Source organism: Plutella xylostella, chromosome 16 (assembly GCF_932276165.1).
Source record: "Plutella xylostella chromosome 16, ilPluXylo3.1, whole genome shotgun sequence".
Lineage (NCBI taxonomy): Eukaryota > Metazoa > Arthropoda > Insecta > Lepidoptera > Plutellidae > Plutella > Plutella xylostella.
In genome coordinates this window covers 3,114,718-3,132,642 of record NC_063996.1, presented here as the reverse complement: position 1 = coordinate 3,132,642, position 17,925 = coordinate 3,114,718, and the positions used below count along the sequence as shown (strand labels likewise).

General features: G+C 37.9%; 1 protein-coding gene across 1 annotated transcript; it reads right to left on the bottom strand.

The window, feature by feature from the left end:
* Positions 1-899: 899 nt before the first annotated feature.
* LOC105384250 (proclotting enzyme) lies at positions 900-16,808 on the bottom strand. Its single transcript, XM_011554449.3, has 9 exons — positions 16,310-16,808; positions 9,454-9,604; positions 8,602-8,763; positions 7,577-7,784; positions 6,102-6,292; positions 3,226-3,387; positions 2,554-2,669; positions 1,855-1,999; positions 900-1,201 (listed from the first exon to the last, which is right to left on the bottom strand). Exons 1-9 carry the CDS (start codon positions 16,523-16,525, stop codon positions 990-992), a joined length of 1,563 nt encoding a protein of 520 aa, XP_011552751.3. The 5' UTR covers positions 16,526-16,808; the 3' UTR covers positions 900-989.
* Between the last annotated feature and the right edge of the window lie 1,117 nt (positions 16,809-17,925).

Genomic DNA, 17,925 nt, shown 5'->3' with positions numbered 1-17,925 from the left:
ATCTATAAGTACGTTTTTTAGGGTTCCGTAGCCAAAATGGCAAAAACGGAACCCTTATAGTTTCGTCATGTCCGTCTGTCCGTCTGTCCGTCTGTCCGTCTGTCACAGCCGATTTACTCGGAAACTATAAGTACTACAGTGATGAAATTTGATGGGAATATGTGTTGTATGAACCGCTACAAAAATATGACACTAAATAGTAAAAAAAAGAAATGGGGGTGGGGCCCCCCATACATGTAACTGAGGGATGAATTTTTTTTTTTCGATGTACATACCCGTGTGGGGTATCAATGGAAAGGTCTTTTAAAATGATATAAAGTTTTCTAAAAAACATTTTTCTTAAAGTGAACGGTTTTTGAGATATCAGCTCTCAAAGTCGTAAAAAGTATGTCCCCCCCCCCTCTATTTTTATAACTACGGGGTATAAAATTCTAAAAAAATAGAGGTGATGCATGCTAATTAACTCTTTCAACGATTTTTGGTTTGATCAAAGTATCTCTTATAGTTTTTGAGATAGGTTGATTTAACTGTAATATTATATTTGCTGCTACGGAACCCTTTGTGCGCGAGCCCGACTCGCACTTGGCCGGTTTTTTATAGAAGGGACCAAGGGGTCCCTTCTGCTAAATAAGGATTTAGCTTTCATCATCTCTTTGATCATCAGCCATTAACCGGTGCAAGGTCTAGCGGTATCGGGATGGTGGGTGTCACTTTCTACACAATTATGGGTTCGTCTAGAGATGTCTTCACCCAACTGTCCGTTTAATTCAACCGGCGCCAAAATTTTAACCACAAACCACAAGCAGGTAGTTAAGTAGATACCTTGGAATCCTTGGATGCCCAAAATATATTCAATAAATAATAGGTAAGTAACTAGGTTAATTAAATCAAATTAAGAGTAATCAGTCAAATGCTTTTATTTTAGGAGGCAGCTACGGATTATTTTTAACAATATGAATAAATAAAATCTAAGTAGACCCATCTTCCTATCATCGTTTGACATCAAGATAGTTGTTCATCCATGGCAGGTACTGCGCGGTGTCAGTGAAGATTATGAACTCGTTGAGGTTGCACGTGTTCTCTCCGTTCTCTTGTCGGAGGGAGCTGGAGACGATGCCTCGGAGGCGCCAGCGACCGGAGCTGTGCAGGTACATGCCTGACCCGGAGTCTCCGAAGCAGGGACCGCTGCCGTTTCTGTAACCTGGTGGAGGAAAATCGAGTTATTATTGTTGATAGAAAGGTGCAACTTTCGAGTCTGTTCCTTAGGTATAGTTAACTTACATGATAAGGGGAAGGTACCTTTGGGATGAAAGTCTAGATTTTTTCTTCGAATGCTGCCATACATTTTATACCGTTAATTAACTATTTATACCTATACCTACCATCCTATACCTACCTGCACCAGGTATAGTAGGTTGCACTTTATCAAACGACCAATGGCCGGTGGGGTAAACGGTTTCTCCAATGGCGACCACGAACTGGCCACCGTGTGAGGAAGGCCGAGGACGCAGGGTGTTATGGCGCTCCTTTGGAGAGGCCTAAAGTCTGTTTTTTAATCTCAGATACATAGACATAGATAAATTGACAGATTCTGAACGGCTCATCAACAGTCAAAACGAAAACCATAATTTAGCCCGTGCTATCCACTCCCGACTTCACCCTAATCCCAGACAGTAACTGTAATGGTTGTGGTTGTACGGTCAGCTGTATAAAGTAGCTATACTCTTCTGTACCTTGTCAAACTGACGAACCGTCAATGTTTCAATGAATTGATGGCGGTTTCAGATTGACAAGGTACAAAAGTGTATAGCTACTTATGCAGCTGACTATACAATAAGATAAAATAACCCTCACCAGCACAAAGTGTGGTCTCCGACGTGAGCTCCGCGAATCCCGCGTGGCTGTTCCGGCAGTCGTCGGTGGACACGATGGGGAGGTCCACCTTCTTCGGGGTGCCCTGGCCAGCTGCACCCGTCTCGCTTTTACCCCAACCGGTCACCTGGAAAATAAAAAATTACAAATATGTGGGACATCTCACACACGGCCATCCGACCCCAAACTAAGCAGAGCCTGTGATCTATCACAGGCTCTGCTTAGTCCGACATAGCCTGACATCTATGTCGGACAGCTGATATATCTACACAAATACTTAAATAATACATATTAAATAGATAAACGACAACCATGCAGACACTAGGCAAACAGAAATGCTCATCCATCACATAACTATATTGCCTTGGGCGGGATTCGAACCCGCGGCTCCAAGCTACGGAAGCATCTTCACTTCATCGTTTCGTCATTCGTATAGAGCCCACGTTTTTTTCAGCATCCTACAGAATAGCTCTTGCACATAGATACATAATGGGGCGGACGGCCATGGCATTACATCGATCGTCTTTGTCGGGAATCGAACCCAAGACCTTTAAGTCCTAAGTCCTTGTTGTACTTATTGAAAGTTAGCGAAAGTTTGTTAACTGTTGTTTATAATTTTATTTCTAATAAGATAGGTAGTAATTAAAGATTAATCTTGTATATCTTGTAATTAAAACTTACCACCCCTGTTTTATCAACAACTTTTTCTAACTCAGACGGTCCGGTCCATAAGCAAATCGGTCGAATGTACAACGAGTAGTCCACTTTCTTAGTAAATGTTAAGATAAGGATGTCATCTGAAACAACACAAAATATAGCAATTAAAATACAATTAAACTTTAGTTATTCCAGTTTCCCTATGCTTCATATTTTATTTCGAGACGTAGGTAGGTGCTTTGTTTAGTCTGCTAAATGTGGATAAATATAAATAAACAAATGTCTCTGTATAATAATTATGTATAACCCGCATATTACTTGTGCGAGAAACGAATCTACAATTGGCACTTAGTTCAAATGCGAGTATTACTTACGTAGGTATACCAATAATTAATAACAGTTCGACTTCAAATCGTCTTCTGCAAAATAAGGAAGCTAAAACTACTACACCCATATCAATAGATGAAGGGTGTGTGTAAATACCAATAAATGAATTTAGTATTGCCATTTTACATTCGTTTCTTAGGTTGGCCTACACAAGACATTTAAACGCTTTTAAATCTATTGCTCGCTTACTTTGACAATATACTGACTGAGCAGGACAGCAATAGATTTAAATGCGTTTAAATGTGCAAGTCACCCTTAATTTTTGCAGGTTACACCTATCACAGTACAGCTACACAACAGTGAACTCACTGGCGTAGTTGGCCGGGTTATACTTCTCGTGCATGTGTGCGTCCGCCACGTTCCGAAGGGATGTCTCGTCATCATCCCAGTCACCAAGGTCGAACACCCCCACTCGCACCCAGAGGTCATTTTTTTTTGTGAAAGAACTCCTCTGCTTCATGCAATGTGCCGCTGGAAAAAGATAACGACTTGATTAAATTTAAAAGCAACCATTAGTGATTGCAAAAGTAGAATGTTGAATTTTACGGTTTTTCTATTATTTAAGTTGCTAACTATTTGGTTAAGTATTTAAGTAAGTCACATTTCCCTTTCTCGTCTCTTGTATGATGCCTGTATACAGGGTGGAAAGATTGAATATTACTAGGCCTCGCCAAAGGAGCTCCACAACATCCTGCGTCCCCGGCCTTTCTGAGCCAGATCATGGTTTCCAAAGGGTTGTCCGTTTACGCCACCGGTCATCAGTTTTTCGGCATATATATCGCCGAGCCACCAATGCTTATCCTAACTAATATTATAAATGCGAAAGTAACTGTGTCTGTCAGTCTGTTACTCTTTCACGCCAAAAGTACTGAAAGGATTTGAATGAAATTTGGTATACATATGGTCTAGACCCTGAGAAAGAACATAGGCTATTTTTTATCCCGGAATTCCCACGGGAAAAGTTTTTAAGGCGAAGCGAAGCTCGCGAGAACAGCTAGTTACTTATATAATTTCTTTTGGATTTCCATGATGAAACTTTCAATGCTTTGCATCGTCCAATGTTCAATATTTTATTTATTTACCTACTGGCGTAGCCGTTGATAAAATTCGATACATATCAAATCATCAAGCAGATAACACTTTGACCTTTACAGAAATCATAATAAGGAAAATATCACAGATATAATAACTAATATCTAATAGTTAATTAAGTGTCTGCCTGCTTAGTTACTTACTTATTTTAATAATAACGGCCTTATCTAATACCTACCTACGTACTTTAATAGTTCCTGTATAAGTACCTAAGTTACGACTTCGCTTACTTAGTCTAATATTCAATGGACAACATTTCAAAAAACTAAAGCTGCTATAAATCGAAAACCATTTCGAGATTTAGCTCTAAAGGCCACAAAAAAAATGTTTTTGTATTTTTTGGATGTATCATTTTCGAGAAAATCATAAAATAGTAAAAAAGTGCTGATGACGTCATGCATCAGGTGCGATGCATTTTGATGATCAAAGACTTATAGATTTAAAAACAAAGTAACTGTCACTTTAATTTTTGATTGACGTTGACGTTTTATCGTGACGTTGTTGTTTATTTGGGTCATTTTCATTAATTCGGTTCTGACACTTTCTGACTATTTTTTTTTATTTATTATTAAGAGATGACCTCTATATAATATGTCCCAGAGCATGCCACCGCCTACACAGCCGGAAAAATGCTTCTGCTTATTTTTTTACATGATAAGTACCTACTTTCCATCACCAGAAATATCAAGGTCATTTGAAAATGACCCATTTGTTGGTTGGCATGTAAACAAAGTGTAAATGTCACTTGTCAGTGTCATTTATGTTTTTTTCGAGACTCAGGCAATAGACAAAAATAAAAATTGAGCCTAATATGTGATGTCACTTCCGGTTTTAAAATAATTAACTTTAAAGTTAAAAATAACATGCAAAAATTTATGTATATACAAAATAAAAAAATACGGGTCCACAAATTTTCTATAAACTTTCCGGATAACTAATAAAAATATAGGGTAAAGAAAATGAAATGTTGTCCATTGATCCTATTATCTGTTTTACCACAATAACGACAAAGATAGCTAATAGTAGCGAAATAGTAAGTAAAGTATGTTATCCTCTATCACATGAACATGAAAAAAACAAAGGTTAGGTACGGTGGCCTGCGCCTAAAAGTATACAGGCGGAGTTTTTAAAATAACGATCTCAAGCTCACATGCTGCTCAAGCACATCCACATAAAAACACCACTGCCACACAAATCACACACAACACGTCCCCGGATTTATAACAGATGTAGCTGGTCCCTTCATCATCAGGGATCGTTATTTTAAAAACTCCGCCTGTATACTTTTAGGCGCAGGCCACCGTACTTAGTTATGTGGGTGCAAAAAAAGTCACTGTTTTCCTCATAAAATTTTGAGATGTGCCTTTTGTATTATACTAGCGACCCGCCCCGGCTTCGCACGGTTAAAATGCTGCTACTAAATTCACGACTTTGTTTTATACATATACCATGTAGATAGATAGATAGAGTACTCTTTATTTGTACTCGTACACCAAGAAATAATTAACAATTTTACATAGACACTTAACTAGGGTACAAAAGGCGGTCTTATCGCTTATAGCGTTCTCTTCCAGACAGCCTTTGGATGGATGGAGAAGAGATATAAAAGGGTAAGAGATATAAAGTGTACTTACTCAAGGAATATAGTTTAATTTAATATTACATGTATTTAGTGATATTTAGAAACCAGTAACCACATGCAGCTGCGACACCAGCGTGCCCGCGCACACACGTGAGCTGCGAGCCCTCGCTCTTGTAGATGGCCACGAGCCACGGCCACGGCCACTTTGCCCTTTTATTCTACAGGGTGTTTTAAAAAGGGTATACTAAACCGAAAGGGGTGACTCAATGGGTCTTTCTAAACAACATCTATCATCATTATTCAGCATTACCTTCCGGCTTACCCTTTTTGCAACATCCTGTATAATCTGTATACAGGATGTTTCAAAAACGGTATTCCCTTTTTGAAACATCCTATATAATCTGTATACAGGGGGTTTAAAAAAGGTAAGTATTCCCTTTTTGCAACATGCAACACCCTGTATAATGTGTATTTTTGCAACACCATGTATAATTTGTATATGTATATGTACCTGTAACCACATGCAGCTGCGACACCAGCGTGCCCGCGCACACGTACTTGAGCTGCGAGCCCTCGCTCTTGTAGATGGCCACGAGCCACGGCCACTCGCCGCGGTCGTAGTTGACGCCGTCGTAGATTAGGGCCGCGGCCCCGCCCACTGTGCCGCAGATGTTGTTCTTGTCGGCCACTGGCGCTGCCGTTCTGGGGGCAAGATTTATGCTTTATCATTTATAATCATCATAACAAAACATCACGTTCTCACTGCCAGGGCACGGGTCTCTTTACAATGAATTAAGGGTTTTTGGACTATTCTACTGGCGCTGCCGTTCTGTGGACAAGAGTCATGATGAAGCGACTGGCGCTGCTGTTCTGTGAGCAAGAGTCATGATTGGTTATCATCATGATCACAACACATCACGTTCTCACTGCTTGGGCACGGGTCTTTTTAAAATGAAGGAAGGGTTTTTGGCCTAGTCCATCATGCTGGCCTTGTGCGGATTGGTGGACTCCATAGAACAACGCGGACTCGGGTGACCATTCATACTCAATGGGTGGACTCCAACACAAACAACCCAAGACAAATTCAAGCTTAGTTTTAAACTATTTACAGTATGATTATTCGTAGAACGCCGCGAATAGTTGACTTTTCACGGAGATAACCGATTTTCTTTGACATTTTAAAATTTTATAGCCACTACCCTGCTGCAGTCATGTCTTGAACTGCTCAAAGCGTTCTATTCCAGGGTAGATTACATATTTCATCGCTAACATGTTTATGTCAATGGCAATGGTAAGTACGATAATCCAGTATCAAGTAGGTAAGTTACCTTATGTACGGATACGTAAACCATATTGGTTTTTAGTTATAAGAAGCTATGGTGTATAGTTGTATACAATACATGTATGGTGTTTTTTCTTAACAGCATCCGTAAGTGCTACTCGTAAAGGTTAGAACTTCCATGAGGTTAGGTGTATGATTTTATGATTGATGAACCAAGTCAGATTGACCAGTAGGACCGGTAGACAGATATGGACTTATTGTGATGGTCCATTTATGTTTTTATTTTAATATATCACTTTTATGATCGATTTATTGGATTAAGTATATTGTTTATTTATCTTTTATATGTATTCTGACCTTAGAGGTCACCAGACGCATGGTTGCATCATTGCTAATTTGTAAGCAATAAAATAGTGGGCGCTACGGATGTAAACATAGAGTTTAAAAAAAACGTATAAAAATTTACTGCCTGTACTTAAATAAATAATAATAAGTTATTTACTGAATTGGAAGTCAATGAAACTAATATCTCTTGCTCCCTGGTCTCGGTAAAAAGTTGGATCTTGGATTTCATCTTGCATCATCACAACATAATTATTTGCAATCAATATTAAAAACCGGTGAAAAATAGTTTAAAACTTTCTTCGAGGCAACCTTTGGGTGGTACTAAGTAATTAACTAAATTAATTACATTAGTTACTTACGGTCGTGGTGTGGGCCTCGGCCGTGGTGTCCGCTGCGTCTGTCTGACAGGGGGGTCCGTGTATACTGCGGGGGGTTCCGTGTATACCGCGGGGGGTTCCGTATACACGGGGGGCACACTGAACACTGGCTGGGGCCTCCTCGGCGGCGTCCGTACGGGGGGTCGCTTCGGGAAGTTGTTGAAGGAAGGACGCTCGAACGTTCCCAAATCTGAAAGGTGTGAATAGTCAAGTTATTACGTGGTAATAAATTATATTTGAACTTCGGTATGTAGAGATGGCCTATATTAATGCACCTGTTTCCAATGTACTTATTTTAGGGGCAAGCCTATCTATTCTGAAACACTCATACAGAGGTCTTCAGCTTTGGACTGCGCTTTCAAGGAGTGACTAACTAACTAAGTAATACTTATTAGCTATCTACTATTATTTGCACTTGCCACTGATAGGCATCATGAGCTTGAGTATTGAGTCCCAGGAATCAAACCTTTGAAATACGTTAGTAAAGATACTTATTATTAGGTATTATTATTATGTTATAAATTGCCGTATGATAAATGAAGTTAAAATTAAGGAAACTTGACGAGACGTGTGTCGTGTGCAGTGCGTCATCATTAGAAGAGAACATTTTATTCGAGGTTATCCTGCTAGAGATACATTGCAAAAGTCCTCTGACGCAAAGTTAGCGAAGTATAATCCGTTGGGTTTATGGCAAATCAGAATACATACTAGACTACAGTTTGTCACCATGGTAAAAGGATGCTATTCAATCAGTTGATAATGCCTGTCCAAGACATAAAGCCACCTACCGTTAATCCGTCACTTGAGGCTCCTTTACAACCCATATTTATTTGATTTTGATGCCATTAATTCGTCACCGTAGTCACAGGAATGATCTCGAAGTGGTCAATTCTTGTTATACTACAGTCACAGTACTTAATATCGCGGTTTTATATTTTATTTATATGAAAATTATTAATTAAACTAAGCTCACATACTTGAGCCTAACATCTAGACTCAATAATTACCGAAGTCACCAATAGTCATGCTATTATCATTATTGGTGGGTATGATGAGTGGGAACATGCTGCTGACGGGGCGGCCCTGGCTGGAGCCGAACCGGTCACCCTCCAGGACCACCGAGTGCTGGAGGCCGATCGTACTGACGTAGCCACCGGGGCCCGGCACATCTGGAAGCAAGCAGAGTTTAAATATATTTTTGTGGTAATTCGTAAGTAATTTATGATGAATAGAGAATTAGAGGGAATAGGTGAACGTTAATGCATAGAATATGTTCCTATACATATAATTACATTACTGTGGATTTACCCGTTATTTCAAAGACCCACAGCAGTCAACATATTTACCGTGTGACACCTGCTGAGCACCGCAGAAAGTACTTACTACATTTTTTATGCGCAAGTAGGTACCTAACATATTTTTCTTTGTACAGGTCTTTGTTCTTTGGCTAAACCTACTGTATATTTAACGGAATGTAACTAAATGTTTACGTTTTTAGTTGTTAATATTCTGGTGCATATTTAAATTTCAGTCGACTTCATTAAGGTAACTTTTTCCGCTTAGGAGTAATTTGGTGTTTTTCTCACTGGAAGTTTTTCATTGCCCGTGAGTGTATTATTCAATGTATTTTGAAACTATCCTAACTAATATTATAAATGCGAAAGTAACTGTGCCTGTCTGTCTGTTACTCTTTCACGCCAAAACTACTGAACGGATTTGAATGAAATTTGGTATACCTACATACGGTCTAGACCCTGGGAAAGAACATAGGCTACTTTTTATCCCGGAATTCCCACGGGAAAACTTTTTAAGGCGAAGCGAAGCGCGCGGGAACAGCTAGTCAACTATACATAAGTTACCTCCACGAGCTTGACATAAGATGTTGTTGTTGACAACGACGGCAGTGAGGCGAGGCACCGGCCGCTGCACCGGGAAGTGAATCTTGTACTTCACGGTGGAGGACCCGCCCGTATGCTGCAAGCCTAGGTACTCTAGGGTACCTACGTATTCCTGGAACAATATAGTGGTGAGATTAAGGTAATAATCCATCAAATTATAGGGGTAGTATAGGAAGTAAGAAAGGTACTAAAAGTGGATTTTTAAACTAGTCCGATCAATAAGTATCATCGAATTTCTAAATAAACAAGTACATATCAATATCGAGTTAGGTATAACTATAATTATATACCGTGTCCCCATCAGGTTTATATATCTATATATATACTTAGGTACTATTAGGGTTTAAATTAGATCAATCCATCTAACCTTAGCTTCTAAGACGCAATTCTCTTCGCAATAAATAAAGCTGCAATTTGAAAAAAACACATCGCCCTTTTTAACAGGGGGAGACAGGGGTATCGACGGAAAAAGCAGATTCTTATAAGTTTAACGTATCTTGTGTATCTGTGTCTGTGGTAGTTTAGCTCCCAAACGGGTGAATCTATTTTCGTTTTGTTTTTTAGGGTTTTAGGTAATATTTATCACCCCGAGTATTCTTAGCCATATTTTATCAAAATTGGCTTAGTCGTTCAAAAGTTATGCGACTTAAGTGTTGAATATTGGGGGTTGTTAACATTGGTTAGATTATATCTTTTGGTTGTTCGTCAGGAGTCATTGTATCATGACTGCAGGTCATAAAACTTTGCCCTAAAAATAAGTTTAAATAAGTTGTGCTTTTGTTTGACCAACCCTTGAACGTACTAAAGCATCAGTACCGCATATTTTAACTTTCTACTTGGATAGTGGTCATTGCCATTGGAATCTCAGCCTTAAGCATTGATAATAAAGCCCCTGAACTCGGAAATCCCAAGTCATAAATAAAATAAGAGGAAAATGAACAAGTTTCTCATGACCATAGCAACTGACAGCTCTGCAGATTTACCGTATAGATACAATTTTCTTAGTGATCGATGTCTAAGTAGATTCTTATTAGGCCAACGTACTTGATATTTAATACTTACAAAACGTTATTTTATATGCCACCATGCGCATTTTGTCTTTCTGTAAGTTTGGGAACCCCATAATAATAAATATTCATTCATTATTTTTTAACCCTAGGGTCCATGGCATGGTAGTGCCTTCTAGTGCCTCAACAAGTGTACTTACATAAAGATAGGGATACATTTTGGAAGTATATCTACTTGGGTTTTCTCCTTCGAATCATACTATACATATTAAAAAGGCGAAAGTTGGTATGTTCCTATTTTTTACTTTACGCAATATAGTTATACTTACTTGTATATTAGTCTATTCTGTTACTTACTGAATTTACTTGATTTAGATACAACTTTACAGTTATATTAAACACACCATCACTCACACACACACACACACACACACACACACACACACACACACACACACGCACGCACACACACACACACACACACACACACACACACACACACGCACGCACACACACACACACACACACACACACACACACACACACACACACACACACACACAAACACACTTTTTTATTTTATTTTCTAACATATATCAAATTTATCCAAGATTGCACTGTATAAGTTTTATGTTCTTGTAAAGCCGTATTTAAATGGGTTAATTATTATCTCTATCCTCCACAGAACAGGCATTGCCTAGTGTGGGGGTCAGTACATTCACCATCTCTTGTATATTTTTAAAGGAAATAAATATTTTTTACTTTTTTTTTATTTTATATTTACTACTTTACCTATAGGTACCGTTTAACGTGAAATGTCCACGGGAAAATAGCACAGTGTACTGAGTGAATTGTTTATAGGGCGTAGCGGAGGACCCCACGCTTTCCATACAAAAGACATCAACGCGTTAACGAAAAATTAAAGTTCTATTTAAAAGTGAAAATTGAGTTTCATCATTTTGAGCAGACTACACGAAAACCAAAACGGTAATAAAGTGAAATCGAAATCAAAATGCAAAACCAAAATTTTGAGGATGGAAAAACCCAGTGGTGGGTATTTTGTACAGTGTCTATGTATGGATGTGTTGTGTATTAATCATTTTATACTCACTTAATAAGATTTTAAATACCTACTTCGGAATCTAGCACACGTTTTCCCCAACTTTTTTTGCCTGATATTACACAATCATTAAAGGTAAGTATTTTATTTTACTTTACTATAAGTGAATAATCGGAATGGATGACAAATTTTAAACGGCTGGACCGAAATGAATAAAAACCTTTATGTAAAAAATACCATGGCTCAGTAACCTAGGTATTATAATTATAACAAAGGTTCTTTCCCTTTCTTAAGGAATAATGGATGGATTATATACTAGTATATGTACTATAGGTACCTACAGCAGTATAGCATACCAAAATAATATAACCCCTCTCTCTCTGTTCGTTGCTCTACATGATACATATTTACAAACCTATAGTTTAAGGTGGGGTCTTGTAATTGCAACTATCCGATAAATGCAACTAACTTCAATAACTCCCTCTAGAGTTACTTTATTGTAAAACGACAGACTGATATCAATTTTACATCATAAAAGTTCTACCCAAAAATGTAGATGCGCTGGTAGCTCAAGAAATTTGGGAGTTATTGAAGTCAGTTGCATTTATCGGATAGTTGCAATTACAAGACCCCACTACGCTTTTAAAATTTATATGTAAGTATGTCTGTGCACCTACATAATACATGTTAGTAGGTACTTACTAATGAATCTAAAAAACTAAGTATCAATATATTATCCGTTAGCTTTTCCTTGACGGGAATTACGTACTAACTACTCGTACGTTACTTTTTCATAACGTTACGTTTTCCATATTATCGGTTAGTTTTGTTTACTTATTTAAATTGGTGTCGTCATGAATGAATTATAAGTAGTACAAATATAATATACCTATTGTGACGTAACATACCCTGTTTAAATACGAATAAAGTATCGTTGATAAGGATGTAGTAGGTACCTATTTACTTAATCAACAGAATAACAAAGTTATTAATAAAAAATATTGAGACATGAATTATTTATTAAGTAAACTGATGTTTTTATTTTATACGTAGTTCATTAGATAGGACAGAAATCAGAATTGATAAAAGACCATCTCTTATAAGTACCTAACTATAATATATTATATTCTTTAAGTCTCTGCGTATGCTATTTTTATGTAGATAGTACAAATTATAATTGGTATCCATTGTAACTTCATTACAGGCGCGGATCCACCCATATGGGCAAGGTGGGCATGCCCATCACCTAAATGACTCGCCATATCACAGCATGGAAATTTAATATCGTAATTTTATTTAAGTAGTGATTTTATCACTTTGTAGTTATGGCTGTTATTTTATATGCTGGTGGTGATGATTTCGGGTTATCCTAAATATTTTTTCACACCTCGAAAAGCCTCCGGATGGATTCAAAAACCATAAAATTTTCAGTCATACCAAGAGTCTGTCTTGCGGCTTCCGGAAAAAGATACTATTTTACGTATAGGTACAAGGTGAACCAAAAGAAGTCATCCGATGTTGTTTTGTTCAAATTTTTTTTCTAAATGAAAATTTTGATTCTGTTTTTTGATTATGTTTATTTGAACCTTTACAATTTTATTGGTAACGTCGGGAAGATGATATCGGCCAAATGGGCGCCGTCACAATTGATTGCCATACGGGCTTGTTTTATGGCATTTCTCATCACTTCAGCGAGAACTTCGGGTGAGAGATTCTCGCACCCGTGTCGAATGTTGTTTTTAAGGGCTCCAGAGACACGGGCTTCAAAAAACCCCACAGAAACCGTCTGCAACGGTTAAATCGGGCGATATTGCAGGGAATACAGATAAAACGTAAAAAAGGCGATCTGAAAACTGATTTCTTGGGGAGCATATCACTCCATGACTTCTGAACTTGTATTCTGTATTTGTCTAGTCCACCAATATCAAAACAGATTTGAAATTGGTGGCCATTTGCACAGATGAGAGCAACTTCCAATAGAGTGATTACTTTTGGCCCATCTTGTAAGATTTTAAAAAAACGTATTTCAGGCATAACTCAACGCGCGGTCATTAAAAAAACCGGCCAATTGCGAGTTTGACTCGCGCACTGAGGGTTCCGTACAAAGATAAGCTCTCGAAAAAAACAAACTTAACATTGCAGTTGAAATTATATTTTGCCATACATCGATATACGTCATGGTCAATTTTGTAAGTAAGTTTGTAATCACAATAATTGACTATCACTCGTAAACTTGTAAAGTCTACTTACCTGAGATTTAATTTCGTCATATTTTCTGTGAATTTTTTCATATTTTGTGGACCAACCTTTAGTCAGCAGGGGGGGGGGACATGAGTCTAACAAAAATTAGCACTTTGAAGCTTAATATTACACAAATCATTAAACCAATCACTGAATTAAATAAAAACCGGCCAAGTGCGAGTCGGGCTCGCGCACAAAGGGTTCCGTAGCAGCAAATATAATATTACAGTTAAATCAACCTATCTCAAAAACTATAAGAGATACTTTGATCAAACCAAAAATCGTTGAAAGAGTTAATTAGCATGCATCACCTCTATTTTTTTTAGAATTTTATACCCCGTAGTTATAAAAATAGAGGGGGGGGGGACATACTTTTTACGACTTTGAGAGCTGATATCTCAAAAACCGTTCACTTTAAGAAAAATGTTTTTTAGAAAACTTTATATAATTTTAAAAGACCTTTCCATTGATACCCCACACGGGTATTTACATCGAAAAAAAAAATTTCATCCCTCAGTTACATGTATGGGGGGCCCCACCCCCAATTCTTTTTTTTACTATTTAGTGTCATATTTTTGTAGCGGTTCATACAACACATATTCCCATCAAATTTCATCACTGTAGTACTTATAGTTTCCGAGTAAATCGGCTGTGACAGACGGACAGACGGACAGACGGACAGACGGACAGACGGACAGACGAAACTATAAGGGTTCCGTTTTTGCCATTTTGGCTACGGAACCCTAAAAATGGTAAAAGACCTATTCAACGATACCTCTCACCATCGAAACAGCGGCAAAAAACATCCCTTCCTTACTTGTATACGCAAAAAAAAACTATATTTTATTTTACTACTCTATCAGGGCCGTAAATTTGCGAAATATCAGCTTTATATCTTTACCCGTTTCTGAGAAAAAGCGTGGTGACAGACAGACAGTTGCTTTTTTCCTTTTGAGGAGTGGAACCCTAAAAATGAATTAAACTATGTGTAGGATCCCAAACAACTTATGTACCAAAAATGCAGCGATACCGTTATTACTGCAATGATAATATTTGTACAGGGTGTTGCAAAAGGGTAGGTTACTAAGCCGAAACTTATACGTGTGCAGCATGTTATATCTAAGCCCGAAAATAAAATTAGAATGACAAAATTCGCGAAAATAAATCATTTTCATAAAAAATTTGTTAGTAACGTGATTTTTTTCTATGGAAAATGATAATTTTTTTCGCTGAACTTATTCCCGCATGCATCGCTTCACTTTAAAAAGTTGTCCTTTGGGAATTTCACAACAAAACGTAGCCTGAATTTAAGTTAAAGTTAGGTTAGGGTGTCAGTGAACACCGAATGACCCAATTTTTTTAAACATTTAATTTTGAATTTGATCAAAATATTTTCAACTTTAGTTAGGCTTTGTTTTAAATAGCTGTAGGTATCATTAAAAAAATCTACTTGGCCTATCGAGATAAAATATGCCTCATTTAAATGAGAATTAAGTGTAGTTTTACACATGTACATTGTATTGTATAGTTACTGTTCCCGTAACACAGCAGACTTTTATCGATAAAAATTTTCAAAAACTGTTTTTTTTTTATTATTTAAGAATGTTTGATCTAGAGGGCTTTTGAGATGCAAAAAATGCATTTAGCATAACCAAAATAATAAGTACTATACCAAAATATAAAAAAAACTCAAGGCGAGGCAAAACAAAACTTTTTTAGACTTGCCCATCACCTATTTTGATGTGTGGATCCGCGCCTGCTTCATTAAGTAGGTTTTTATATTAATGGTATATTATGTAATGTCCGCACGGACCAAGTGACTAATCGGCCATCGGAAGCTTGTCGTTACTGTTAAGAATAAGTTCCACGATACAGGTTCGCCTAGTGTGGAATCTGCAGTCACATCACAAAATTGTACCTACTTCAACAATTTGTTAATAAACGTTTTTTACTTTACTGTAATGTTATCAATCAGCAGAGTAGGATCATGCTATATTTTTATACGAGTGGGATAGGTAAGGACCGAGAGTAGTACCAAGTGTTATCGTGTAAACGCTTAAGGTAAACGTCTACCTATCGGCATCCTACGCAACGGATGCATCGCATGTATTCTTTGTCTAGATATTCACATAAGTGCATCCGGCATTGCCGATTCCAATAACCGTTTGGTCCGATACGTACGAAACCGATAGGAGGAGCGCTCCGAAACTTGCACTGTTTCTATGTACCAGTGGGATAGGACCGACCGTAGTACCTGCCTACTCTTATCGTGTAAATACTTAGGGGTAACAGACACTGAGTATCAATAAGTATTAGCTTCGGCCACTCGTGTATGCTGCGTTACATTTACTATGATGATGATGATGACCTTCCGACCGATTTCGGCCATGGCCACTGCCATCGACTCCCCACTTACTGTGACGCCTGAAGCGCACCAGCGCCAGAATTTATTTTTTATTTTTAACCTTAATAGCTGTAGTTTATAGTTATTAAGGTATTTAAAACTTACACTTGGCAAGGATGTGGCGACAGTAAAGTTGACTATAGTGAGCACTGAGGTGACATAGCTGTCCAGCTTGACCTCCACAAAGCCGTATATCCCCCTGTCATCGAACCTGTACTCGAACACACGGCAGTTCGATTGAGGCACCACTTGACTCTCCAACATATACATATTTAAAAACAACAACAGCACAATCCTTATCCTTCCACAAAGGAACTCCATTTTTTCGAAAATTTGGCGGTCCTGTTATTTTGAATTGGTTTTTTGCACGACAAGTCTCCGTTAATCACAATATTGATGGCACTGCTTTTTGTAAATGAATTTTTATAGTCCTTTTAAGCATTTTTGGGGTGTAAAGCTAAGTATGAATTGGTCCCCCGACTTTTATTTATACTCTAAGCACGTTCCTCGATAGCACACACATAGGTAACTACCACTCTGCGTCTTGCTACAACTGAACTTCGCGAGCTACTGGCGATTGTGGCGACGTATGGCCAGCATCCAGTCTAAACGAATAAATATTAAAATACATACAAGCACAATACATACATAGGTACATATAGCATAATATAAACATTTAGCATTCTCAACCAGGAAAATGATAACCAGTTTGCGAAACACATCGGATGACGATACAAAATTCGGGTTTTTTTATTGAAGCTTTTTTTCTAAAGGTTGTAGGTTAAAATACCCAACTTTATAATGACATTTGCAAACTGGATTCGAACCCCCGTCTGGGCAAGGCTACATTCCTCGCAAGTAAATACCTAGGTGGATACAACTACAATCAGTATACATGTATGTGACTACTTACTACAACGGAATCGCCAGGGAGCATCGGTAATTCCCCGCAAAAGTGCTTAATTTTTTGTAAGTTTTCGAGCCGGTTTGTTAATCCTATTATGGGAAAAACATACATATATATTTATAGGGAGTGGTGCTGAGCATGTGAGAGAGTGAAGCAATATAATAAATTAAGATAAGTAATATTACAATTACATAATGTATAACTACTTCGCTGAAAAATGTACGAGTTCTAAATTAACAAAAGTAGTTTTGTTACAAAGCCTTGTCAAACAAGGTACAAAAAATGTGTAGAGACCTACCTACTTATAAATCTGACCCTACTTTTAATGTACGATATCAATCCCATAGTTACCATAATGCGGATATATAGATACATTTAATTTTAATTAGTTACCAGCAATGCTAACCAATAACCAGCTCCAACGATGGATATTTATCATACATAATACAGGGCAGATTGCAGCAACGAAGGTCAACGAAACCCGTTCGTTGGCGTTCGTTTGGCCGGTCTGTACCCAGCTTAAGCCAAAGGCTGGAGCTGGACCAAAGCTTTGTCACCGCGTAGTGAAAAGTTAGCCAGACAGTTGCCGACTTTGACAGGCCTAGAAGCGCTGCCGCTGGTAAGCCGGACGTAGCGGTATCATATAATAACGAGTACTACTGTACTTGTTATTCTATGGTGGTATAGGCGTCGGTGTCCCACGGCAGCAATGTCGATGCCACGTCACAATCTTTGAAGAAATTGCGAATTAACGTAGGTACATAAATGTATGTAAGTACCTACCTACTCGGTACCGATCGAAATGTAGTTATAT

What these genes read in the sequence shown, in the direction of transcription:
- LOC105384250 (XM_011554449.3), bottom strand. Translation starts at nt 16,525, where the DNA reads ATGGAGTTCCTTTGTGGAAGGATAAGGATTGTGCTGTTGTTGTTTTTA. An exon ending in CATGACTATTGGTGACTTCG is followed by an intron (nt 7,785 to 8,601) that starts GTAATTATTGAG and finishes CACACCTTTCAG; the next exon opens with ATTTGGGAACGTTCGAGCGT. An exon ending in TAACCCGGCCAACTACGCCA is followed by an intron (nt 2,670 to 3,225) that starts GTGAGTTCACTG and finishes GTGTTGTTTCAG; the next exon opens with ATGACATCCTTATCTTAACA.